Here is a 27,218-nt window from a genome sequence, read left to right as displayed (position 1 = left end):
CATTCAAAGGGAACATATAGAGGCAACAACTCAGTCAGAAATTGCATTTATATTTCTTCCATCCAGGTCGTTCCTTGAAACACACCCAGGCCGCAAGAGGGCAGTGTGAACATTTCGTACTAAAACAAGAGACGAGAAAGAGTTTGCGCGCATGCGCGTGTTAAATACACGTCAGCCCTTTTAATAAAGCCGAAGAGCTACGTGGCTGCGATCCTCTACTCTCCTCATCAAACACGAAAACAAACGAGGTAAAAACGACTACATTATTTTTATTTAACAAAAAAAAAAAAAAAAAAAAGTCCAACTACCAACATGTGCATTGTTTGAGTTCTTTTAATTTTCATGTGACGCTTTCTTGTCTCAGCTAACATGGATCAAGTAATGCAGTTTGTTGAGCCCAGTCGGCAATTCGTCAAAGACTCGATAAGGCTGGTAAAGAGATGCACAAAACCCGACAGGAAAGGTTTGTACACTCTTCGGAGTGTCCTTTACTCCGAGTACCACTTGTTTGTTTCATGGACTATATCTGATCATCTTTGCAGAATTCCAGAAAATTGCAATGGCCACAGCGATTGGATTCGCTATCATGGGTTTCATTGGGTTCTTCGTTAAGCTGATCCATATCCCCATCAACAACATCATTGTGTAAGTTTCGTCACCTCAAGTAAAATGTAATAAAATTTAATAAAATTAAAATACTGTTGTGATGTACCTTCTGCCATCTAGTGGAAGGACATCTAATTATTCAGCCTCTTGCTTAGAGTGAACTAAAGTGTAATATTTATTTTTGCACTAATTATTCAGCCTCTTGCTTAGAGTGAACTAAAGTGTAATATTTATTTTTGCACAATTCAGAAAGTTTGATCATTTCAATTTGTATAAGAAGCTATCAATGATGGCACATTTGCAAGACATGGACAAACCATGATCCAAGTTTCTTATTCAAATGTATGTGCACAACATGATGACATTATTCTTATTTTGTCTTGCAGTGGTGGTTAAATGGCCTTAACATCTGGATCCAGGAGACTGAAGGGATGACATTTTCTGTTGACATTTCTTTCATTTTGTAAATACAACAAATAGGGGCGCAAGATGAGTGTTTGTTTTTCCCTCATCTGACCAATAAACTCTTGCAAATTCCTCATCATGATTGGTTTCATTGTATTCACAGTATGTTCTATGTGCCCCTAGTAGGCTAAACACTTCACTTCAAATAAACCTAGTGTGGCTTAAAAAATGATTTTGATAATCCTGCCTTCTAATATTGTTGTACCCTATGTAGTGTCCAATGTTGGCTGTTAAACTTCAGTTCAACTTATGAAGTTAAAAGAAAAAAAAATGATGGGTTATTGTTGTCCTTTAAGGATGCCCATGCTCCAAAGCAGAGGCTGGTCGGTGCTGACTGTTACGCACCTCCTGGGATGTCCAGGAGAAACCGACTCGTAGGTGTTAGATGTGCTCACCAGCTTCCCGAACTGCAGAACCTGGTTATCTGCATGACAGAAACAATACATCATTTAAACATTGAGTTGATTTTTTTTTTTTTAATTGTCACTGAAATAAAATCAGTACAAAGACAGTCATTGGTTGTCAGAGACATTCCACTCGGTACAAGTAATTGTGCATTAAATTAGGATGTGGATAGGGACGTGGAGTCAGAGGGGGCAAGGGAGGCCACGCCTCCCCTTCCTGCCAAGGGGGGCGCGGTGCTATTCCTGGGGGGGCGCGTGTGACCCTGGGGAACAGGCTTTTTTTTTGGCAGTACTAGAATAAAGTGTAATTGCGCGTTTACTACAGCAGGGGGCAGTGGCGCTCTCATTGTTACTTCTGTCACGTTTGCGACAGTGCAACATTTTACGACTTACAAGACAAGTTAGGATAGTCACGGTGGGGAGGGGGGGCGCGAATAGTTTTCTTCTTGCTAGGGGGGGCGTAACAGAAAATAATTGAGAAGCACTGGTTTAAATAAAGGTTAACCTAAAAAAAAAAAAAAAAAAAAAAAAGTGAACCCTGAACTTTGAACCCGCGGTGACCCCGTGGTGACCCCGTGGCCCCGCGGTGACCCCGCGGTGACCCCGTGGTGACCCCGTGGTGACCCCTGGGTGACCTTTGAACCCTGAACTTTTAACTCTAGTTAAAAATCGAAAATGTGCACATGACCCCGTGAACTTTGAACCGACCTTTGACCCCTGGGTGAACTTTGAACCGTAAACTTTGACCTTTGACCCCTAGCTAATTACGTTTTTTTTTTTTTTAAACCGGCATAGCAGAACGATCCATGGTCTTCAGATGCCGCGCTGTCGCCATCTCCTGGTCAGTTAGTGAAATGCTTTTGCTGATGTTTTTTTTTCTCTCAATTAAAACAAATCAATTAGCCAGTTGGTTTTCTTTATTTAATATCTATTATCAGACAAAACCAAATTGTGAATCAGTCACCTAGGCTATAGCAGAACAAACCATCCATGGTCTTCAGATGCCACGCTGTCGCCATCTCCTGGTCAGCTAGTGAAATGCTTTTGCTGGTTTTTTTCCCTCTCAATTAAAACAAATCAATCAGCCAGTTGGCTTTCTTTATTTAATATCTGATATCAGACAAAACCAAATTGTGAATCAGTCACCTAGGCTATAGCACAGTGCTTCTCAAATAGTGAGGCGCGCCCCTGGGGGGGTGCGTGTGACCCTGGGGAACAGGCTTTTTTTTTTGGCAGTACTAGAATAAAGTGTAATTGCGCGTTTACTACAGCAGGGGGCAGTGGCGCTCTCATTGTTACTTCTGTCACGTTTGCGACAGTGCAACATTTTACGACTTACAAGACAAGTTAGGATAGTCACGGTGGGGAGGGGGGGGGGGGGCGCGAATAGTTTTCTTCTTGCTAGGGGGGGGGCGTAACAGAAAATAATTGAGAAGCACTGCTATAGCAGAACAAACAATCCATGGTCTTCAGATGCCACGCTGTCGCCATCTCCTGGTCAGCTAGTGAAATGCTTTTGCTGTTTTTTTTCCCTCTCAATTAAAACAAATCAGCCAGTTGGTTTTCTATATTTAATATCTGATATCAGACAAAACCAAATTGTGAATCAGTCACCTAGAGAGTCAGAGAGTCAGAGTCAGCTTTATTGTCAATTCCTTCATGCCAAGACACACAAAGAAATCGAAATTACGTTTCCTCCATCCCACGGTGACGAGACACAGTACACGAGTAACATACAAGTAAACAACGGGGGAGAGAGTTCAGGACGCCAAAAGCCTGAAGATCACAAACTTCGCCAGAGGCGAGCAGTGCTTGCATCCCACCACAGAGTCCCGGCACCATTCGTCACGGATGTAGACACGCATTCCACCTCCTCGCGATGTTCCCCCTCGTACAATGGCCCGGTCCGCCCGATAGCACGCTAGCCGCTGCAGATGCACAGCAGTTACGCACTGTCCGGTTCGTAGATCTCAGCAGGCATGTTGATGCCCAGCGATCGAACGTTCGCCCGAAGAAAGGAAGGCACGGCCGGTCGAGCTGGGTTGGCCGCCAGCCTGGCCCGGACGCCCCCGCTCTCGCTTCAGGACGGAGCAGACCGAGCGCCTTTAATGTCCCTGCTTCAAAGTCCAGATCGCCACAAAACTCGCTTCCGCCGATGTCGAGCTGAACCAGCCCGCTGTACTTGTAGCACAACCCGGTGCGACGAGACGAACACACAAAACTGTCGGACAAACCCACATTAAACGACAAAACAAAACACCGTTCGGGACAGAGAGAGGCCGCTGCGTGTGCACGCGCCGCCATCTTACTTCCATCCTAGGCTATAGCAGAACAAACAAGCCATGGTCTTCAGATGCCACGCTGTCGCCATCTTCTGGTCAGCTAGTGAAATGCTTTTGCTGTTTTTTTTCCCTCTCAATTAAAACAAATCAATCAGCCAGTTGGTTTTCTTTATTTAATATCTGATATCAGACAAAACCAAATTGTGAATCAGTCACCTAGGCCAGTGTTTCTCAAATAGTGGGGCGCGCCCCCCTTTTACGACTTACAAGACAAGTTAGGATAGTCACGGTGGGGAGGGGGGGCGCGAATAGTTTTCTTCTTGCTAGGGGGGGGGGGGCGTAACAGAAAATAATTGAGAAGCACTGCTTTAGATGAACAAAACGGCTGTGAAAAGAGACCTCACGGAGGTTCTCCAGCCTTATGGCAGGAGGTGCTAGTGATCCCGGGATGCTTCATGCGCCTACCTGTAGAATAAGCGATCTCCAGTTCAAATCTGCAGTGAACAGCTGAGGAGCAATTGTCCATTTATTTTGTTTTACATTATATTTTTTCTTCTCCCGTTTTTGCATTTGGTTTTACAATGGAGGATTACATATCCAAAGGATTTTCAACTATGGATTTTTGGTCGAAGCAGGAGGTCATCAGCAAAGGAAGAGTTCAAATGTTTGATTCGGACAACAGGACTTCGGAGCGTGTCTTTTCAAACGGAGTGGTAAGTACGATCATTTTTGATTCCATGTGCTTTATTGAGTGTTATGTGTTAAGACTGCTGAGATTGAGATTTTAATTCAAATAGTTCAAATTAAATAATGAATAAGCCACACTAGATTTTACAGGGGGGGGCCTCCCTAGTCATGAACTTCACCGCACGTCACTAAATTTGAATAATTAATTGGGAAAAGTGCCACACCCGCCCTCACACCACCTCCTGATTGGCTGTTTCATCTGTGACGTCACTGGGACGCTATTAGGTACACCGCTACTTTCAGGTGTACCTAATAACAGGCCACACCCGCCCTCACCCCCACTTTCTGATTGGCTTGTTGATCTGTGACGTCCACAGGACATTCTATTAGGTACAACGCAATTTCAGGTGTACCTAATAACAGGCCACTTCATTGGGGGAAAAAAAAATCATGAATATATGACAAGTCAGCTGGAATAGGCTCCACCTCACCCAAGATCTGAGAATGCTAGATGGATGGCATAAATCATCTGCGCACACAGTACATAGGCAAAAGTGACATATGTCCAACAGTGACCTCTAGTGGTCAAAGTAGAAATCACAGAAACAGTTAACTTGAGGACAACGAAGGACCACTTCACCCTTCGTTTTGGTAACATGATTTTTTTTACTCAAAATAATGTTTTAACGGAAATACCAAGGACTTGAATTCAATGTTCAAGTGAATAGTAAATTTGACTTTGGGTGTCACAATTCCATTTAGTATTAAATTTGTTCACACATCATTTGCCATGAGTAAGTTGAGCAGAAAAGAGCCTTGTGAGTGGATGTGTTGGACTGTGTCTAATAGAACAAGGGCAAAGCTCGGGAGGCGGATGTAAGACCATCACTTTCATTTACTCTTTATTACGGGGGCCTGCTTTTGCATGTTCTTGCAGTCTGTGGCAAATTAGATGTCAGATAAATAATGTAGAAGCAATTTTTGACCTGACAGTTCTGCTATTGAGTCAAATTAAATGTTGGGATTAGAAGGTGTTTGGGTTTAGTGGTCCAGATGATTTAGTGCAGTAAAGTTGTATCAGTATATATAGTATATCAATAATTGCATCATTGATCCATCCATGAATTGCATTAAAATGCACAAGTTGTTGAGAATATAAAAAGTCAAACTGGTGCAGCCCCTTCAATGCAATGCAAAAAGAACAGGCGAGAACAAAGTCAGTAGACACCGAAGACAATAATCGCTCGTCCACTGGCACTTGCAAAACCATCAAACAGTAAAAACAGCTTCTTCTGCTTCAAAGGCTGCAAAACAAGCCTTTCATTGGAGCAGATTGACAGAAAACACAAAGATTTTCTTCTTTGCTGCTCGGGGAGTGGCTTAATAATTGAGCGAGCAGAGAGCGCCTGAACCACAAAGTAAAGGAGGAGAAATATTAAAGTAGTGGCGTGAAGGGATCCATCAGCAGGGAAATAGTCCAAGCATTGCTAAATTACAGTAGTAATACTCCGAATGAACACCGGGGGCAGTAGAACACCACCAAAGGATGACAGTGGTCTTTTACAAGTCCACCTCCTACATAGTGCACGTGCACTGAGTACACATTCATCAAGAAACAACATAAAGTCAACTTTTGTGCAGTCTTTACTAAGGGGACAAATAGCTTCATTAGTAATCCCCCCCATCAAAGGTAATACCGATCAATACTGCACAGAGGGGGTTGAGAATCAGCATCGCACCCTCCAGTGATAACAATGGGGATGTTTGCCGCCTGTAATTGCATTTCCAGCGTGCCATAGCTGAAAGGACCCGCCAGCTGTACAGGGAGGGTGCGGATTTTCACAACAAATTACCCAGAGGAGGAGGACCGACCGACTCCCCCATACTCGAAATGTGCTGAAAGCGAACTTGGGGCTTTTCCTGTCAGGGTGGAGGTGGAACTATTGCTGTCTTTGGATGTCTTTTTAAGGCTTCTTTTACTTTATACACTAGTGATACAGTTTAGATGAGGTGTCCACATATTTAAAGGGGTGTCAACCCCCAAAAAGAGGACCTTGAAAAAGAGTTGTATTTTAAATGCATTAGCAATGTTTAGAAAGAAAACCCCACAATTAAATAAAAAAAAAAAAGAAGTTGTAAGGAACTATACATAACGGGACAAGTCAATAAAAATGGTCTTTTGAGTTTGGATTTCAGCTAATTGAAACTCAGTAATTGCCAGAAAGTGCACTTAAACCTTTTTGAATTTGCACGGGCTTCAAAAATCAAAAGGTTGCATTATTTGACATGCACGTCGAGACAATAGTTGAAAGTTTGAACATCACAGTTAATAACTTCACCCGAGAGTTCACTAACAATTCACATTTGCCTTCAAAATCAATAACAGGCTTTCGAGAAAATCCCCTGGAAGTTTGCCTAAAAGGAAAACCTGTCAGAAAAGGTTTATTTCAGAAGCTAGAACATTTGGAGTTATAAGCTTAGGGTCACAGAAACAATCCCAAAAATGTACACAGTATAAGAGCTGATTCACTTCATCCCCCAGCAAACCTTCTTGAAGTAACGTAATATTTTCATTCCGCAGAGAAATATTCCTCCCTCTGAAGTTTTAAATGAATGAATGCTAAGCTCGCATTTGTATGCGGTTTTCAGAAGGTGAGGAAGCAAAGGTTTATTATGTAAATGCACCGCTTCGCATTATTCAAACGAATCATATTGAATGAAGGCGCCGGCAAATTCGCTTTGCATTTCCTTCTTCACTTGCCGGCAAATTTCAGTTCGTTTTGGGGGAGTTTGCTTTGGTTACTTTGGGGGCCTCCGTAGCGTCATTTACATTTATTTATATTAAAAAAAAAATTGTATTAACATTTTGGATTATATCAGGCTTTGCTAAGTGATTTTCACAAACAGATTTTCTACTATGCCCAGTTGTAACATCATGGATGCAACTGACTGTGAGCTTTATATAAAGAAAGCACACATCATCAGTGTGACGCCAATTCTTTCTCTACTCTTATTTATTGTCCGTGGCAGGCGCTTGCGCTGTCAGCACCATCTGCTTCGCCTGGATATCCACTTCTATGAAATGTTTATGATGCTGCCACTGGATTTGTCTAAGAGCGTCAACAGTTTGAGAGTTAAGTTAACCTTCAAGCTGGAGAAAGTTGCAAATGATGGCTTGCTGGTGATTGTGGGCAATAAGACAGTGAGTGTCCTTGCCTTGGACTTAATGGAGGGCTTTTGAGGTGGAAAAGTGTGCAAGCAGTATGACAAGGTCACAGCTAATAGGCGTTCCGGTTCAAAATGTGTGCATGTGTTTATACAAGGGTGCGCTACTTTAACGAGAAGCCCCCCCCCACCCCACCCCTCGGGATTCCAAGGGCAGCAATGGAGCCAAGCATCATGTTGACTAGAAAGCCAGACAACAAAATGACAGAAAAAAGATTAAAACAAACAACAGAAAGGTCAAGGTCTGGGTTAGCACATTCCCCAAAAAAATGATGGCACTTCTGCTGGGCTGCTGGTTAAAATCTCCCGAAGCACAACAGATGCACCGCGTGACAAAACACACATATTACAGAATACAAAGCTTCAGCTACAAACATTTTGAGGCGGCCGTCCGTGTATAGGGAGGAAAAAAAAAAGTATTAAACACACACCAAAGCAAACATCTCATAATACTTACTTTCCCTGCTGCTTGAGTAGTTCAAAGCATTCTGCTTATTTTTGTATTTTTTCACACGCTATTTCAGAAAAAAGGCTCATTATGTGTTTCAATGTGTGCTTCCAAATATTCACGCTTGGTTTACTCTTTGACTCGAAGCTGTCCAATTGCTCTTTTCCTGTTACTAGGGTTTGAACTGAACCACACAAAAATGGATCATGTCACACAGTTCTCATTAAAATCCTCTGAGCTGTACCGAACCGGCGTGTTTACGTTTCATAAACAACCCACTTCCAATTAACAACAAGGCTTAGCTTTGTAATCTTCCCCAGAAGTTTATTTTTAATTATAAGTGCTCGATTGCGTTACCTCGCCAGGAGACGTTGCTGTCTCAGTCCACCTGTGTCTTTTATTAAAGTGAAGACTTGCTAGAATTTGAAGGATTGTGTTATGAGGGCACTATAAATACACCAAGATTCCTTTTTTTTTTCTCCCCGCTAATTTTAATGTCATGTTCGGCCATCAGTTCACCGCGCTTGTGTTGGGCAGCAGGACTGCAATAAAAAAAGACACCAGAAAATCAACTTCCCAATTTGTGAAGAAAGTAGCCTTGTCAAAAGTGCGCACTTGAATCTGATTGAAATGCTGTGACATGACCTCAAAAAAGCCAATTCATTGTCAAAACCCCTTCAGTGAATTAAAGTCATTCTGCAGGAAAGAATAGGGCAAAATAACAAGGCCAAGTAGCTTTCAATAGACTTTTTTGAATCATCTAAAAAAAATCTCTGGCTGCGTGGATAAGGCAACTATGAATTCAATGTATTTTGTGTACCCCCAAAAATTCTAGATGATACAGTGAAGTCACAATTAGTAACCCCCACCCCCCAAAAAAATATCGGTATAAAAGATTTATTCTATAAGTAATTATGTAACACTTCATGTAACCTACTGGATAACATTTATGTGGTAGGCAATAGCTATTTAATTAAATACATCCATCATAAGAATAACAGACGGCAGCTGGTGAGATTCAAAATGGCAAAAGTGGAATCCAAAAAACAAAACCACCTTGGGGCATTTGGACACGGTTTCAAAAACGTCGATTAAGGATGACCGTATATACGATATCTACCCAGAAATCCAAATATTATTTTGATGGAAAACTATATTTGCTGAATTTTCCCCCCCCAAGCATTCTCTGTAAGACAAAACAGACATTCAGCGCTTTCAATGGCGTCCAATGTCATATTCACGTCCTAGTGGATGATTGCACCGCCACTTGGTTGTGGGGTACATAAAGGGCAAATGAATTCACAATGAGAAGGAAAATGAGGCAGGGAAAGGCTTATTTTGCAAATAAATTGGCAGGGCTCTGAAAGCGGTACTGTAGGCAGGGCCAATTAAACAAGCCGAGAGAGGCCTGGAGAATTTCATGTGGGTTCATGGCCGGGGTCTCGACTAATCAAGAGTGCAGAAAACTCAGCCAGAGTTTGCATAATCGTTGGTATTAGCAGCTAAGTTTGAGCTACAGGATAATTGAATTAAGTCAGTGTCAGCTATTCAGACTTGAAACATTAGCATTCAATGTGGGCTAGAATATGGTTGCCATTTTTACCATCTAGAACACACACAGAAAATATAATTGTGGTTGTCCACTTATGTGAAAAATGTCTTTTCTCCAACAAAACGTATGGGTTCATCGAAGAATGCATTTTCCATTCCTGTAGAAGCACAATTTGCGCAATTCTGTTTGCAATAACAGCAAATGAAAAGGGAAGATGAGTGCAAACGAGGACAAAGTGTGCAAATGTGGATGCCATTGATTCGACTATCATTTCCGTTCCGTCTTTTTATATTGGAGGATTTCATTTGAAACCTCTGCGTTTGCCTCTTCCATTGTTACCTTTGCCATAGCGCAGTCTCTTCATTATTTAGTGGTACATTGCCCCCTTAGTAGCATTACTGCACTGCAGTGCTTTTATTAGACAGCGGTCTGGACAAAAATCCCTTTGAGCCATGGTCATCTACAGGCTCTTAAATGTCTGCTCTGCTCTACCTCTCTCCTCCCTGCACATCAGGCTTGATTCAACAAGCCACATATACAATATTACTCCATTAGGGAGCCTGGGTTGTAAAAGGTGCAGGGGAAGAGAATATTTTCCACATTTGCACTCAACATGACTTTCACAAAAAAAAAAAAATCTTGTCCTGTCCTCTTTGTTTGTCACAGTCGGTTGGCTACTGAGATGCATCAGAGGTGATGTTACACGATGAAAAACATTGTTGGGACATGGCGTAAAATGGAATGAGACGGGATGTTTTGTTCCAAAAGTAGAGACGAGAAGTGAATGATTTGGGTTGCTACGCGTGTGTGAGTTGCACACTAAAAAGGATTGAGCTGCTGTTCGATGAAAACAAACCAATGTGTTGTTGCAGTTGGGCTCCATGAGGGGGGAAAAAAAAAAAAAGATCAAGCACACCATCTCAATCTATTTAGCAAATTTGAATATTGTTTGAAAACTGGTAAGCTACTTAAGACCGACTCAACAAAACATTGTTGAGACCAGAATAATCAACAATGAATTTGACATACGTCTCATAATTCTTCATTTATTATTAAACTCATTCCTAATCCTGGATTAATGCATCATAATCATCGAGATAGTTTTAAAAGGATCATCTGGAACAGCACTGCAGTAGTCATGTGCTCGCTCTCCTTCCACCAGCCAGCATAGGCCACACCTTTATTTCCTCTCGTTGCACAGTCGACGTTACGTGAAGCGGTTAATATAAGAGAGAGCGATATGAGCAGTCTGAGGGGGCCGCTTTGCTAAAACTCACTTCAAGGCTCGTTATTTCCTTCCCTTTACAATCGCCAGAACTCATCGCTTACAATATTGCAGACATGCTGCAGTGATAAAATAAACAACTTGAACGACACAAGCGTCCGAGTGTTTGTGTAAAGGCAGCAAAGCAGTTCAGATGTAGAAATAATTCATTTCAATATATTTGAAATCACTTTTGGGTCTTCCTGTGATACTTAAAGCTTGAGGCGACAGTCAACAACCTCTTGCGAGCAAACAGATAATGAACTTTTTTTTAAATGTATTTCTATGTTGGAACACAAAACAACATATCTAAAATGCCAATTTAAAGTCGAGAAACTCAAATGCACTTTTGACAAAAATCAGAGCTGACGTTTCACCTCCTCCAAATGCAAGTCAAACTTACCTCCGTCATCGTTCTAGTCAATTTTAACTCTGCAACTTTATGAGTTATTTAAATCAGATAAGTCCAAATGTGACTACATTATAAAATCACTCTGAGAGAAGAGTAATTTAGCTCCTCATGTACTTTACCCTGGGGTGGCAACAACTCATTTCAAATTGAAACCCTGACGCAAAACATCATGATCTAATACTGAACCTTAGATTCTTAAAGCAAGCGTTTTAATGAGCTCTTAATATAAGCGGGCAGAACGTCTCCATGGGCCCAGAAAAGCTGTGATGAGCAACCCAAAACTTATCATGTATTTTTAATCAGTCTGGCTTTGAACCAATATTTGAGGGATATTTTCAATGGAAATTTAATGTCTTTGTGTCACGCAAAAGCTCCAAAATAAGCAACTAGGGATGTGGAGAGTGATCAATTAATTGTGAGGAAGTGATTGATTGCGTCTTGGAAAATTCTAAACTTTTTAATTCCATTTGATTTAATTGGTTTAAAGTTTAACCCCCGCCGCCCCCCCATACACTCAACTAAGAAAATAACTTTAATAAGTTTACGTTCTCGAAATCTCCCCTCCATCCCCTGCCCTGACGAGATTTTCTAAATACAGTATGCATCTCATTAAGCGTCTTGTTATCACCAGCACGTCTACGTTGGACTTTCAAATCAAGACAAATTCAAAAGGCTGCCGAGTAAATACTGAGGCTGATCTAACCACAAACATTAATGAATAAGAATAGAAGACACACACACTCTGGAATACAAACATGTTTAAGGATCATTTTAGCATGCTTGAGCAAATGTGGGGACTCCTGCACAGAGTTTGAATAGATGCCACCAAGAAGCAGACACACGCACTTCTCCCCTGACAGACGGACCAGGTTCCCCTCGGGCGGGAGTAGGTTTGGTTGGTGCCAACTCATTAAGAACCCAGCTGGTTATGGGACTAGGTTCCGGGATAAAACCACAGGGCTTCTCAAATGAACATCTGATTAGATTTCCACTGTTAAAGATTATGAGGCATGTTTTGCGCATATGCCACACATCTCACATTTGGGTGAAACATACAAACCCCCTTTTTTTATGACTATTTTTGTATGCATGCAACTGGAGAAAGCCAATGTACTGTTTGTACACTTGGCGTGGAAATGAACTGTTACGGAAGGAAGCTGCATGACTTATTTACAACGGATTAGTTGACAACAGAGAGGAAGGAAATGAACCGATGCTGTCTGTTGCACTGAAATGGAACTTTTGCCAGGGATGGAATACAATATTGAGAAACTGTTATTAGTCTATAGTAGCCTACAACTAGGAACTAGGTTTTGGTATCCTGAAAGTTGAAAAGAAAAACCAAAGAGTTGATAATTGGCCTAAATGTATCGTCTTGATTGTTGACTGCAGAATTAATTGGGGTCGCATTGAGCCATGCAGCCCACTAGGTGTCACTAAAATCATCAATTTAAATGCGTACAGGACGTCAAGGAGCAAAGGTCACCAACCTTAAGGACCTTATTAAATAGGCTAAAAATCTTCATGATCTCTCCCTATAGTTTTAAAGTAACATGAATAAATAAACAAAACAAATACCTTGAGGATTACTATGCAACATGAAAACTGTCACATTCATCTAAAAAAACAATTATAAAATCAATCTCTATAATGGCCAGCAAGAATATGAATGATTCAATAATTTTGAGACTCACTCAGGTTCCATTTGAGTCCAGTGGTGGTTGTTTGGCAGGGTCCCCCAACTGGAATAAGGCTGCACCAATCCCCCTCTAGGCCCGTGTTCACCCTGAGCGTATGCTTGCCCTGCAAATATTGTACGGCGTGTTTATTAATACACAAGTCAGATACAGCGGGATATTGGAAAGAATGACGTATGCGCTAATAAACTAGGGCATAGAGTATTTGTGATCATTGTTGACATCATTGTTTAGGACTATTTCGGTCAGATTGGCCAATGAACACAAATTGGGCATGTTATTGGGCAATTAAGTTCAACCATAATCAGAAAAGTCAGCGTGTGATGAGGCTGTAGGTTAGCGAGCAGCATATTTAGTTCCACGTGTAACCACTTGAATTACAAATGTAAACTCGACAAACGGGCGCTACGCTTTTCAAAGGTCGCGCTCACCTTCATGTACAGGCATCTGCGTTCATCACTCGCTGGCAAATTGGCGCCGTGTTGACAAATGAGCTTAATTTACTCTCGCTGAAGTAAGATTAATTGGAGGTGTCGATGTATAAAGCAGCAAATGACAACGCGCCTTTGGAATAATGACAAGAAATAGCGAGGGAGGAGAGGATCTCGAACTATTAGACGCTTTCAGGGTAGCAGTCTTCCGTGAAGATCTTCAAAAGAGGAGAAAATGGAGAAAGGATGGAGGCAAACAAAAGGGAAGTGTCCCCCAAATGTCGCCCGCTAGGCCTACTTGTGAAGTCAATCAACGGATGGGAAGTGAGGACGTGGTTGGCATTGAAGAAATTCAATTCAGGGAGCATCAAACAAGGCTCACTTTATCTCATACAGAACAGCAAAGTGGGGCATCATAAGAGCACACAAGTGTGAATGCTTTTGATTATTTAAGAGAGAGAGAGAGAGAGAGAGGGAGAGAGAGGCGGAAGCTGGCAGAAAGGATTTTAGAGAAGCTGCCCACTTGCACTTTGTGCTGTTAAGATTCACATGAAAACTTTGACTTGACAGTCATTTGTTTATCATCTAAGTTCCTGCGAAGCAACATGAAATGAAAATTGCACAAAATTAGACTCACGGGTCTGAGCAGATAGGCCAGGTTGCTCTCCTGGATGACTAAGAGTGGAAGTTTCGTCATAGAGAGAGCGTGATGGAGGGTTTCAATAGTAGCCATCATCTGGTCAAATCGTCCCGCCAACCCACCCAAGGTCACAATGGCGTCCACCTGTACGGAACAACATAGTTTGATCACAATAAAATAGAATAGTTGTATTTTCAGAGCAATAGGCAGCTTGTATGAATTTGATCAGTCTTAAGAATGACAATAATATAATAACAATGAACTCGGAACGATCAAAGTAGGACAACAACAAAAGCTTTTGGTTCTAAAAAGGAATTCATCCTTAGAAGAATCAGGACCTAAATAGCAAATCAACCAAAGCTAATTCATTTCAACTCGCATTTTCTGCCACCTCTTTCTCTGTAACTTAAAGCTGCAATGCACTTTTTGCACCACTCAGCAATTAAATCCTCATACAAAGTCCCCGCATAGTTTAGTCACAGTCACGCTGACAGCCTTTAAAACCCAAAAGACTTAAGAGGGCAGAGTAGCTGTCAGAGGCTGACAGCTGCAGCGGCGCGCAAAACTCAACTCAAATACTACAAGGATTTGTTATTGACTTCATTGCTGGAGATGTCCCTCCAAATGCTGACCGCAAACAAAACAAAAAGATAAACATACAGTAGAACGTAAAAGTGGTAGCATGACGCATACACATTTCCTTTTGTCTATGTAGCCTGAAATGATCCAGACTGAGCTAATATGAGGCATCTTGTAACAGGGGCATAATACTCTGCAATCTGCACATCAACCCATTCCGATTACCGTAATTTTCGGACTATAAGTCGCACCGAAGTATAAGTCGCACCAGCCATAAAATGCCCAAAAAAGTGAAAAAAAACATATATATGGAAATAAGTCGCTCCTGAGTATAAGTCGACCCCCCCCACCCCACCCAAACTATGAAAAAAAACGCGATTTATAGTCCGAAAATTACGGTACATTTAATCCATTTTAATTGGCTGGAGGCATGAACATTTGCATGGGTGTGCGTGAGGACCAACGGAATAGAAATGTTGCTTTTATGTAGACTCGTCTTAGTCACAGACAATTGAAGGGCAGATGAGTTCGTTGTGGATAAAAGACAAGTTAAAAAAATCGTGATAAACGACAAAAGGGGTCGACATCGACCACTTTCACAGAAGCTTCAAAAATGGATTATTAGGCTCCTATCTTTACAGAGCAGACGGATGGACCAACATTCAGCCCAGACTCAAACGCAGGTTTCAATATCAGCAAGACTAGGAACAGTAGAAGGAAGGGCAAAAGTTTATCTTGCATTAAAGCCTGACATCTAAAAAAAAAACGAACTGATCAATCTGCATAAATCTTTGGAGCATCTTTGATTATCTTGTAAAAGCTGTGTGATTGTGGTACTCGACGTTGATTGGAGCGACACGCTCGCACAACAGGCAGATGAAAATTCAAATAGCGAATAAAATAGACAAAGGCAAGCGTCAGAGCGGGTAACGCAATAGAAATAGTTGCAAAGTCATTTTAGAACAACCGTATAAACATTCTCACTCTTCTGGGTTTGACTTTTGTTTCAAGTTGATGCCAGGAAAATAGTTGGCTTAGTTTAGCATTGCATTGGAGGCGGGCAAAAAATGCTTGAAATCAATGCAGACAAAAGGCAAAGGGCAAAAAGTGCACGCCTCTTCAAATAACTTGCATTTCTTACATTGTGTGGTTGTATAACAAGTATTTTCTATTTTTCTTTAATACTGGTTAGTTGTATCATCTTTTAAATAAACACCACGCATCGTAACATCCCCAAACATCCTAACCACAGTTTTTTGTTAGCTTGAGAAGAAATTTCCAATTTTTGTCTTTAGTTTATGCAACAGCATTTTTTGTTCTGGAATTGTTGTTCCCTTGAAAGATTGTAGCATACACTTTACAACAAACTAATATGACTGTAAAAAGATTGGACCCAGATAAACAACAGGTCTGCACTTTGATGTAAAAAAAAATGTAGTGTTAAAAAAAAAAGTCCATTGTTCACCCAAAAAAATTGTCGACAAAAAATGTCCCAAAAAAACCCCCACCATGTTAATGTTACAGAGAATAAAAGTGTTACCTGCAGATTCCTTTGTTGAATCTCTTCCAACATGATGACCAGACACTTGGTATAATCTGTCAGATCCTGGTCACTTGTTTCTATCAACCGGCATCCCTTCAAACAAAAAACACAAGACACAAAGATTACAGCAGAAACAAAAATGCACAGAGATGAAGGAATGTGAAATAGTGCATAATAGGTGCGTTAAATTCTTTAATGTGCAGGTATGCAATATGGCCAAAAGTATTGGGACACACTCCCTTTCCACCCACACAAAACGAAAAGGGTCGCCATGTCTTTCATAGTTTATCCCAAATTCTTCACCAGCCATCCAAACAAGACATGAAATTGTTTTGGTAAAATCACAAATGATATTCAAGGGAACTCGCATCAAGAGGTAAATGTCAGTACTTATGTAGGTCTGGCTTGTGGTGATTCCCACTCACCTTGTCAGCATAGAAAGCTCGGACTTCTTCAGTAATGGAATCGAAATCGCCGCTGATATAGTCGGGGCAGAAGCTGGATGGAAGGATAGCGTGAGTGTGAGTGGCCAAATAAGAAAGCTAGCTTGCAAGGATGACAAGAAAAGCAAAGACAGCAGGCGTTGTCAAACTATTGCCAATAAATACTGCTAATGCTCCTTTGTAATAGATACATAAATACATCTTGTAGGTGGTTGTAATGCAAATTCAAAAGTGAGTGTCTACTGCAAACATATTTTCACTGCAGGCAGAATATAAACAAGACTAATTAAATCATAACCTCTACGTTTGACACTTCGGAGAGGTGTAAGTGAAACTGTTGTGCAGTCAAGTTGCACTTGTCAAGTGGTAAACAACACCGCTAATTTACAATCAGTTGATTTATTCAACAAAGCATCATCCTGTAAGATACAAACCCTCAACTCCCTTAACTTGCTATTTGGGTATGCAAATGTGAAGGTATCTTAAAAAAAAAAAAAAAAAGCGCAATCAAAATGCAATCAACTCGGCTCAAAATTAATCCATTTTTGTGTTCCTCTGAAATTTCCAATAATCCATATTGGCCTCTGAAATAGATACAGTGATTACAGTTGGAAGTAATCATTGTTTACCATACAAATCTCTCCTTGTTAGTCCGTATAATAAAGAGGATTACAACTGATAATTAAACTGGGCATGAGGCTTGAGAATACGTAGGTGCTTAAATCCACTCGACCCGACGAAATATTGTTTATGGACAACGTAAAAATGTGTAAAGTAGCTCAGAGTGGAACATTTGTCATACGTACACATATAATATGAGCACGTTCATTCCAATTCACACGTGTATTTATTTTTAAAACGCCGGCTCGCCCGTGAATATGATCGCCGCTCGTTGTCCCAAAACATAATTTCATGGCTGGTTGGGCATTAGAACATGTATTTGTCTGGGTTTCATTTGACATCATTTAACTCGAGTATGAGGAGAGAGAGAGATCCGTTTTTGGAATTGGATTTAAATTCCCTCAATTGGTCCTTTTGTTGTGATGACGGAGATACATAAATATATTTTTTTAATATTTATGTATGTTGTTAGTTTTCACAGCATTCATTTTTCTTTTGATACCTGCACAATGAATATTTTCAAAACTATAGTAGGCTAGATCTTTTTTCTTCATCATTTTGCTTTGCTAAAGACCATGTGTTCCACTGACCATGCTAATTAGTAACTAACTAATCCACCGTGCTGCTATGTAATGATTATGTGTTGGCTAAACAAATGAACACAAGGACATCCTTTCTTTGAAATCCCCAATAACCTTCATACTGGGATGAGACTGATCTCATAGGCACAATGGGCATAAATGATGTTCCTGTGAATGTTTGTGCATCTAACTTCTACATTAATATCAAGTGACAGTTTAATTTGGATGGGAAATTGGGCATTTTCTAACCAATTTGACCTCCGACAATGCTCTGCAGTGGGAGCGGCTGTGACCTTTGTCTAGGTTTGGGCAGCTATCAATCAGGCTGCTTGAGTCTGTGTGAGTGAGAGCGTGTCTGTCTCTCTCCTAGAACAACAACCACGATGCAACCTTTCCCCTAATCTTTTCATCACTTGAGGAGATGTGGCTCTGATTAGTCCTACTCGAATCAGAGAAGAGATGTTAAAGGTCGCTCTCGGGTGCCCGGAAGCACTAACTGAACTATATACGTGGTTTAATTGGACTGGAAATACATTTGGTTGCGACTAAAAATGTATAAATGACAAGTTTCTCTTTGTTCTTCTATCTATGCCAGCAACATAACGTGACAAAAAGAGCAAGTACCGTAATTTCTGGATTATAAAACGCACCTGAAGATCCGCAAACGTACACAGCTGTCCAATTACATTCATCTGTGATCCTCTACCTCTTTACTCATCTCTTGACTTTATATCCTCCAGCTGAGGATTTGATTAGATGCGCTAATTACACAAATGTCATTTTCCAATTAGAAATAGGAGCGGATACATGGTTTGAGTCAGGGGAGCGCCAGGAGGATTAAGAGAGGGACTATTCCACAAACACCTGAGGCCCTCTGAAGACTTTTTTTTTATTACAGCGATATCATAACAATTAACAAGTTGATGCTATGGAGAATATGATCGAAAGCATATTTGGGTCTTCAGACTGTCTTTCCGTCAACAACTAACTAGTTTCAACTCTAAATAGCAGCATTGAGAAAACGGCATTATACATGCATATTTACGTTACCAGTAAGTGGAAAATGACGAGCTAATTCTAAATAACATCATCTGTGAGTCAAAGTGGATGAAGCATACTTGCATGGACATCATTATTGGAGGATTAAATCATGCACATACTGCTTTAAGAGTACTTGAGATTCATTCAGCTGGGTAGCGAACAAAAGAGAGATGTCTCTTTCCAAGTAATTGAAGACTGCTGGATGCGAAACAACATTGTATATAATCAAATGATGCGCTGAATGTTATGGTTATCAAAGATAGGGACGTGACTATATAAGACGTCAAGTAGCAAGAAAGCAAGCGTACAAATAATAAAGAAAAAAATTCAAACACTATTTTACCTAGAAGGCTTTTGACTTTTGGAGGTCAAGCATAGTTCTGCAAACTTTGTGTTGATTTCACTCTATAATTTCCATCCCAAGTGGTTATTTCACTATATAATTTCCACTTCAAGCAAGCAGGCTGCTACACACAAATGATGGCTTGCTACTCTTTAAGGACATTGCTTGTGCAGAATAAGTTAGCGTGGAAATATCCCATTTATGTTTGTCCTTCAGAACGCAATCTTGCAGGTGCAGCATCTCAGTGGGCAATTTTAAGGGAATCATTCTCACACAAATGTGACATACGTTTTATCCTCCCCTCCCCGGCGTAAACGCAGCACTTCTCACTGCTTTGCTGCCCTGTAGGTATTATGGCAGCATCATTTGTCAACTATTTACCTGCTTGCTGGGCTTCAGTGAACCAATTCTTTTTTGATATGGTTTGTGTGCAAGCTCAAGAACAGATTAGAGTGTGCACTGATCTGCAAGCATAGGACAAACAAACAAAACAGCCCTGATTTAATGCTTTAATTTTCCCATCGTGGTCAAGGGTGGGTACATTTTAAGTGCTTTCAACTATTTCGAATAAAGAATGAAATCTTGCGGGACTCTGTTACAAACCGACCTTGACTATTAAAACACACCCTAAACTTGCTGTCCCCTAACGGTTGCGGAAAACGAGAGGTCACACCCTCATTTTCATCAACAGCCTTTAAAGAACACATTCATGTTCAAACTTGAAGTGTTAATGTGAAAGTCTGAACACTTCAGAGGCCCCAGAGCCATCTTAGTGCGAACAGCAGTTTTCCATTAACCAGATATCGGAGCATTTGGGTGCAAAATGTGCAAAACAGCCTTGGTATCATTTTCCCATGTACACATCAAGGTCATTATTGCATAACAAAAATGAGAAACAAATTCTAAAAAATTTGAAATAACTGAAACTACATACGCCGGCTCGGTGGGGCACTTGGGTAGCACGTCCGCCTCGCAGTTAGGAGGGTGCGGGTTCGATGCCACCACCGGCCCTCCCTGTGTGGAGTTTGCATGTTCTCCCCGGGCCCGCGTGGGTTTTCTCCGGGCACTCCGGTTTCCTCCCACATCCCAAAAACATGCTTGGTAGGCCGATTGAACACTCCGAATTGTCCCTAGGTGTGAGTGCGAGTGCAAATGGTTGTTTGTCTCTGTGTGCCCTGCGATTGGCTGGCAACCGGTTCAGGGTGTCCCCCGCCTACTGCCCGATGACGGCTGGGATAAGCTCCAGCATGCCCGCGACCCCCGTGGGGACTAAGCGGTACAGAAAATGGATGGATGGATGAAACTACATACTATAATTATACTGCAAATGCTCATTTTGTCAATTAATATCGTACGTGAGCTTTCCGGTTTTGTTTTAAATGCATTTAGTCCATTCAGGAGAAAAAAAAGTGAATCATCTTTGTTTGCTTGATTGCCCAATTCTTGGTGACCTTTTTCTTTAATCGATTAATCAATGATTAAAATAAGCATTAGTGGCAGCCCTATAATCATTTATAGTCACTTATCATATTTAGGGGGGAAAAATCAATACAAAAAATACAAAGAAACTAATTATGATTCTGTAAATAGAGGAAAGCTTTTGCAGACTTACCTGTCACTCTTTCCAGTGATGTTATACAAGTGATTGGCACCACCATCAGCACATGCCGTCAAAAGAGCTATGAAGAGACAGCAAGATGTCAACAGGAGCTCGCTGTGTCATGATACGGCGGCATAGTTACTGTCACAAGCAGTAGACTGGATGATGAAAAACCAAGCGCGTATTTATTTCTGACTTGCTTTTTGCAGCACAAGCAAAATGCGGCTTGAGTTCTGTACTGCTAATTTCACTCTTTTAACATGCAATTATGACCTGTTCTGCTTTTAAAAGCAGAAAAATGAAGATGTTTGCTGTATTTTTTTTTAATGACTGATAGAGTTCCTCAAAATGAGATGCAAAGTATTTGCAAATGTATTCTCTTTCATGGCTCCTATTCAATTCAAATCGAACAGACAGACCCCCCTTTTTTTTTTTTTTTTTAAAGAGCCCTTTTATGTTCACGGCTGTTAGGGTGCACTCAAGGGAAAGACTTCAAAGATCTAGCCCTGCTTTTTCCACTCATACCTTGTGCAAGTAACTCCAGTGTGAGGGTGAACACTTGCACAGCTGTTTGATTTATCTCATATATTTCTTTCTGTGGAAGTGTGTATGTATACATACATTTTTTTTTTCCCTCTACATTGTGACACATTTTATACACACTACTTACTCCTCCATCTTTGATTGCAAAGACGACACTTGACTGACTAGTGTGCGATAGTTCCAGACCTCAACAAGCCGTTTCACATCAACAAATGATAACACGGAGCACTTGGGGGATGCACAATTTGGATCTAATTCAAAGCGTCACCTGCCACGATTGCCTCATTAAGTTGTTGCAGCGTGTCTGAGTGCAAGTAAAGTCAATGGGTGAATGATTGAAGGAGAACGTGGTTGACTGATAGACTAGATGTGGGTGAGAAGGTGCGCCAGTGAGATAAGCAGCTTGTTTCCACTTCCCAACATCTCACCCGGCACCTGTTTGAGCTCCCCTTTGATCGGTATTCTACACTCTCCCTTCCTGTAGCTTCTTGGCGCCCTGCTGCTCAACCTCTCCCAGGGGTGATGAAGGGAGCCCAGGGGCAGCACATCACAAGTCTGAAGTATACTCAATGCGTGTGGGGATTTCATCGGGTCGGTGGGGGGGCGGAGACCTGGCTGCGGTGCCGCTATGTGAACTACAACCTGAAGAGTGACACACACAGATACCACACCTGACATAAGCACTATTAAAAATACATGGCATATCGTGTCAGAGATTTTCACTTTCAAGCTGCGAAGAGATGGTTGATCCGCCATGACGCCTTTTCAGTCGTCTCATCAGATGTCCCATGAGCAAGTATGAGCCAGGAGCAAAGGTGATAAGAAAAGCCTCTTCTTCAGCATCGCTTGTGGCACTTTAAAATCCCACCCAAACTTTCCCTCAAACGTTATTTGAAAAGACGAGAAGAAATACTCCAAATTGGCACGTCCCAACATCAAGCCGCACTGAATGTTTGATGGCTCTAATCTAACGCACAGCAGTCCTGATGGTATACAAAGTGTGAGGATTTTTTTTTTTTAATTACATCCAGTGTTCTACTCACAAAATACGCCAGAATATGTATTAATGTGTAGAATGACACAAATTACCCATAGTAGTCATCAACAAACTATCAAAGTAGCCTAATGATTTCCCAGCACAGTGTTTCATTGTTGATTGTCCTTGATATTCTCTCTCCACCCAGAAGAAGTAGAGAACCTGCACCTTTTTGTGGCAAAGCAGATAAGAAAATTCCTTTCTACCACATAATTAAAATATTTCAAACCAACACAAAGACTGCAGCATCTCTAGAAATGCGTGACTGACAATGGAAAGACCTCAGTTATCTCACGAGGAGGCTTTAGCCAGTTGATAGGAAAAAAAAAACATCACTGCTTTTTAAAATTCATATTGTGAAAGTTACACTCGAGTCCCAAATGTCACACAGATTAAAGTAGAATTAAAATCTCCTGAAACATATTGCCTCAAATTAATCCGTCAATACATCACGTGAGATTAATTAAATGGACGAGTTAATTTTCCATTATACAACAATATTGGAGAAGCAACATGTAAGAGAGTTTCTCTTCCTAAAAATGTAACCCCTTTCCATAATGAGCATTTTCTGTAGTATTGTGTGGGGTTTTGTTTGTCATTGAACTCATAAATAAATGATAAAGTGCCTCGGATTATTTCCGAGGCACACAGCAAAAACATTTATTTATTTTATGAATATAGACGGTTTGAGATTTCCATGGTGCTGCAACATTTGAAACTGCAGCAAGGTCATAGCTTTTCTAATCTTTATAATGATCCAAATGCCCTCCGACAGAAAATAGCGTTTGAAAATTGCTATACTATAGGAGCCATTGTGTAAGCCGCTATCGTGCATGTATAAACTGTGCAACAACTGGCAAGTCATTAAACTGAGACTTAATTAATCATGCTTCCAGGGCACAAATGTTTTTTCCCCCCCACAATCAACCGTCCAAAATATTAATAAGGTCTTACAGGCTGGGATGCAAATGGTCTGAATGCGGAGGGCTAGCTTTGGCTAATTTATTTATCGATCGTGGCACACACCAGCAGAGAGTTGTGCACTTGTGTTTGCATAATTCAACAACCAAAAGCGGCATCTGGTGTGAAGTTTGTCAACATATGCAGAATCTAATGAATCCATTGAGCATAGGTGGTCACCTTGAGACCTTGCAAATCAAATGCCAAATAACAATTGAAAGAAAAAAAAAAAAGGCCTGCAATCGGTTGCACATTAAGAGTTGGTATAAAGTTGTTTAGGTACAACTTTGTTGTGATTATTACTTCCACATCAACTCTTACTGGTAATGTTTATGGCTCGTAAGATTTCAGATTTGCAATTTGTTTTCTTTTCAAGAGAGTCACAGTAGATTGTGTGTCTAAGGGCAAGACATTCATGCTGATTATTCAGTCTGTAGCAGTGCAGAGGGACTTCAAATTAGCACTTTTCTGAATATGATAATTGCTGCAGTCAAGGAGATGCTGGAGCTTTCAAAAAAAAAAAAAGGTTTGCCATGCAGAAAGGTAGGTTCTTACTCATGAATATGTAATTAAAAGGCATCGCACAGGGAATGTGATCAGAGGGCAAGGAAGGGGTCATGTTCAGTGACAAGGTAGCACATTTGGCACAGCACAAAGTCTTCATAGCGCTTGTGAGCAAAAAGCAACAGGGGAACACAAGCTCACCGCTAATGAATGTAGAGAGGATCTCAGGGAGGTGTTGGGCAAATAAAGCAAATGAGTTTTTAGAGGGTTCATCAATTCATCGAAAATAAATCGTGTCAAAAGTGTTTTATCAGACATATACTTTCCACGGCAAATTGTGGTATGTTTATGGTTTAATAGTGTTGTTATGGGGAATGATGTATAATCTGTCCTTATCCTCTGCGAATAACGGGGGATCCACTGTCATTTTAAAACGTGGTTTGGCTCCAAGCTGCCTAATCAAATGCTTAACCCCTTCTGAACCAGCCTGCAGCCTCAGATACTTGAGCAATTTCCCCCTGGTTGCTCCAAAGTCAAGTCTTAAAATTAAAGGTGATAAGGGGATCTCCATTGGGGGTCTCGACTTTCTCGAAACAACCTGCCTGAAGAAATAAGGCGGACAAAATTGGTGACATCTCTCAAAGGACTTGTGAAATATTTTATACACTATATTTTGATTTTGTCTTCTCACTGTCGTTTTTACAAACCAACATCTATCTTCCGTTTCTTGCGTTGACACTTTTAGTTCATATTTATATTCGACAGAGACATAAGGATGAAAAAAAGTCAGAGTCCAGAGGGAAGGGTCAGTGTACATCTGCATACACATGGACCATAAATGAAAAGGGTGTACCTTTACTCCATAGTATGTGAAGGTGATCCTTATTCAAAGGCTGATTCAAGATGATCAAACCGATCTTCTGTTTGCCTGCAGTCAGATGAAGAGAACAGTGTGAATTTAAATGAGGACAAAATGAATGCTTCCATATTTGAATGATTAACCAGACTTTTAAGAACGCAGTGTGTGGTGCTGTGTGTATGATTGATCATTTGATTAGTTGCCTGTCCTCACCAACAAAAAAAGAAAACGTTGAGGCTTAAAACCGAAAGCTAGATATTACTCGCAGTAGATATGATGTGTGCTCAATGTATGGCCACAGTAAGAACTTTGAATACGATGACCTTGGATTGTACACCATCTGCAATTACATGGCCCTATAAAAGTAGCACAAAAACAAAAGCATGTCAGCTCATCGCTTCTTTGCTTCCTGTCTTAAGAATGTCCATGCTTCATTGTCAAAGTCCCTGTCCTGGGATAAATTGTTTCACAAATCTAGTTCACCTCCTCCCTCATCTATCTTGCCTCCACATTTTTTCTCTCCTCCTTTTGCTCCACTGCCAATGCAGAATGCCAGACTGCTACTTTGCAACTGCCATTTTTCTATTTGCGGGGAGCAAAAAATATAAAAAAAGTAATAATGGGAACGTCTGCATCCTTGACACAGTAAAACCAGAATCGCTCCAATCGCATTAATGGGACAAAGATTACAGCGCCAGCTTCCCCCCTTCACCTTCACACTGTATTCCATTTATCGTCCACTCTTGTTTGCCTTTATAAATCGTTTTCCATGCATTTTTAATATTGTTGCTTTTTGTGTGGAAAAAGTGAATCATTGAAAAACATTTTTGCCATGTTTTTGAATTAATACCTGTGTGTGTGTGTGTAATTCACGTGACAACTTTGCAACTTTCCACTTAACAGAAGCTAACAACTGATAAAGCATATCTCATATAGTAAAGTATAGTCAAGTCAAATATTTGTTTCAGGACAAGATTCATAAACTGCTGATATTAATGGACTTTGGACAATGGAAGTGCAGTGGCATGAATGATCTGTAGATGTTTGATGCTCTTTTGCGGGAGTCCGGTCAGAAAAAAAATCAAGTCTATTAGAGATAAAAGCATGAATAAGATTCTTCAGAATTTTGGTTGTAGTGTGCTGCACGCCACTGGTGCTTGTGTGATGTTTTTAATTTCCTCGGGAGAGCGTTTTTGACTGACTGCGTGTGTGTTTACAGCAACAGGGGTGAGAAGCACCTGAGGGCAGCAGGCACTCCAAAAGTGACAGCTCTTCATCCATGACCGCAGGAGCAAGTCTTCAATCAGACAACTCGCCAGGATCTGTGGAGTGGAGTACAGGTCTTTGACTTTGTTTTTTTTCTTCTTGTTTTGAATATTTTCTCACATTCGCTAGTGAGCGTGGGAGAGATCTATTTTTACATGCAAAGCGATGCAGATGTATAAATGATTTTGACACAATTGGTTAATGGATAAAATAATGCCACACAAAAGAACAGCAGCGACCGTCACCGTAGCAACAAAATGTGAGTGACAAAAAAAACTGTGTGACAACCAAGTAGCAAGAGCAAATTCAACAACAGCATTGAGGTGAAAAGAGAAGACATTTCAAATACAGCTAGGCAAAATAGGGGAAATATTGAAATATATTTCTCTTTAACACAATGTTGCTGCAAAGATACTCACATAAAGTACATTTTCTCCGATCTTCACCTTGCAGAGAAAAAGCAGTGTAGTGAGTGTTCCCTATACTTCGTATATGTGTTCATTCAGTGACACGCCCCCCCCCCCCGACTTGCCATAAAGTTGAACATAATTAATCATTAATCCTTTTTGTTACTTATTACTGCACTAGATTAGTTCTCAAACGTCACTCCAAAAACCAGATTAAACCTACCCTCATTTTAGTGGGTAATTTTAAATTAAACAACAAAGAGGATGATAATAATAATAATACATATATATAAGAATAAATAAAAAGAACTGTATTCACGTGTTGTTGTTGTTCATGGCTTAACCATAAATATAAAATCTAAAACATGTTGCTCCAATAAGAGACAAATTAAACAGGCAAAATTCATCATTTATCCAGCCAGCATGGCCAATGCATTGCAGTGTTTACATCACAACACGCGTGCACACCGGTCGGCTCGTGATCTTTTATTGAAAAAATATATTCATTCTCTCAGATTAAATCCATGTATGACCTGCCTCTGAAAAAAAAAACCGATCCATGTTTAAATGTGAACATTAATATTATTTGGCAAAAGCAGAACTTACCGGACCGCGATACTTCCGCCATGGAAGATGTAAACAGTCAACGAGGGCAAACAAGGAAGCTTTTCAGATAGGAAAAGTGGAAGACTTAACGTTTAGGGACATCTAGAGGCCAGAAATAGAAGTGCATTTTCCTCCTGCTCCTGAAATGAACTCAACATTTTTGTTGTTTTATT

At 40.7% G+C, this 27,218-nt stretch overlaps 2 protein-coding genes and 1 long non-coding RNA gene across 5 annotated transcripts; 1 reads left to right on the top strand and 2 right to left on the bottom strand.

The window, feature by feature from the left end:
* Positions 1 to 96: 96 nt before the first annotated feature.
* On the top strand, positions 97 to 1,147 carry sec61g (SEC61 translocon subunit gamma). The gene is made up of 4 exons (XM_061265361.1): positions 97 to 248; positions 365 to 463; positions 543 to 645; positions 993 to 1,147. Exons 2-4 carry the CDS (start codon positions 370 to 372, stop codon positions 1,000 to 1,002), a joined length of 207 nt encoding a protein of 68 aa, XP_061121345.1. The 5' UTR covers positions 97 to 248; positions 365 to 369; the 3' UTR covers positions 1,003 to 1,147.
* Positions 813 to 27,110, bottom strand: tpk1 (thiamin pyrophosphokinase 1). 3 transcript variants are annotated; one of them, XM_061265358.1, is made up of 10 exons: positions 27,046 to 27,110; positions 26,452 to 26,478; positions 26,005 to 26,088; positions 24,761 to 24,835; positions 20,877 to 20,943; positions 16,661 to 16,733; positions 16,233 to 16,328; positions 14,111 to 14,257; positions 13,040 to 13,148; positions 813 to 1,495 (listed from the first exon to the last, which is right to left on the bottom strand). In XM_061265358.1, exons 3-10 carry the CDS (start codon positions 26,045 to 26,047, stop codon positions 1,350 to 1,352), a joined length of 756 nt encoding a protein of 251 aa, XP_061121342.1. In that variant the 5' UTR covers positions 26,048 to 26,088; positions 26,452 to 26,478; positions 27,046 to 27,110; the 3' UTR covers positions 813 to 1,349. The 3 variants fall into 3 exon arrangements, with proteins under 3 accessions (XP_061121342.1, XP_061121343.1, XP_061121344.1); XM_061265359.1 differs by having other exon boundaries at positions 26,452 to 26,472; positions 27,046 to 27,085; XM_061265360.1 differs by lacking the exon at positions 26,452 to 26,478 and having other exon boundaries at positions 27,046 to 27,106.
* LOC133143471 (uncharacterized) lies at positions 21,141 to 24,749 on the bottom strand. Its single transcript, XR_009710424.1, has 2 exons — positions 22,131 to 24,749; positions 21,141 to 22,049 (listed from the first exon to the last, which is right to left on the bottom strand). It is a non-coding gene; the product is annotated as an uncharacterized LOC133143471 (long non-coding RNA).
* Positions 27,111 to 27,218: the final 108 nt, after the last annotated feature.

Source organism: Syngnathus typhle, linkage group LG19 (assembly GCF_033458585.1).
Source record: "Syngnathus typhle isolate RoL2023-S1 ecotype Sweden linkage group LG19, RoL_Styp_1.0, whole genome shotgun sequence".
Taxonomy (NCBI): Eukaryota; Metazoa; Chordata; class Actinopteri; order Syngnathiformes; family Syngnathidae; genus Syngnathus; species Syngnathus typhle.
The sequence above is the reverse complement of the archived record's forward strand: the minus strand, read 5'-3'. Positions and strand labels throughout refer to the sequence as shown.

Coding starts and splice junctions, on each gene's coding strand:
- tpk1 (XM_061265358.1), bottom strand. CDS start 26,047: ATGGATGAAGAGCTGTCACTTTTGGAGTGCCTGCTGCCCTCAG. Junction 16,329..16,660: donor GAGCTTTCTATGCTGACAAG/GTGAGTGGGAAT, acceptor TTTTGTTTGAAG/GGATGCCGGTTGATAGAAAC. Junction 1,496..13,039: donor TGGACTCAAATGGAACCTGA/GTGAGTCTCAAA, acceptor TCTGTCATGCAG/ATAACCAGGTTCTGCAGTTC.
- sec61g (XM_061265361.1), top strand. CDS start 370: ATGGATCAAGTAATGCAGTTTGTTGAGCCCAGTCGGCAATTCGTCAAA. Junction 464..542: donor CACAAAACCCGACAGGAAAG/GTTTGTACACTC, acceptor TCATCTTTGCAG/AATTCCAGAAAATTGCAATG.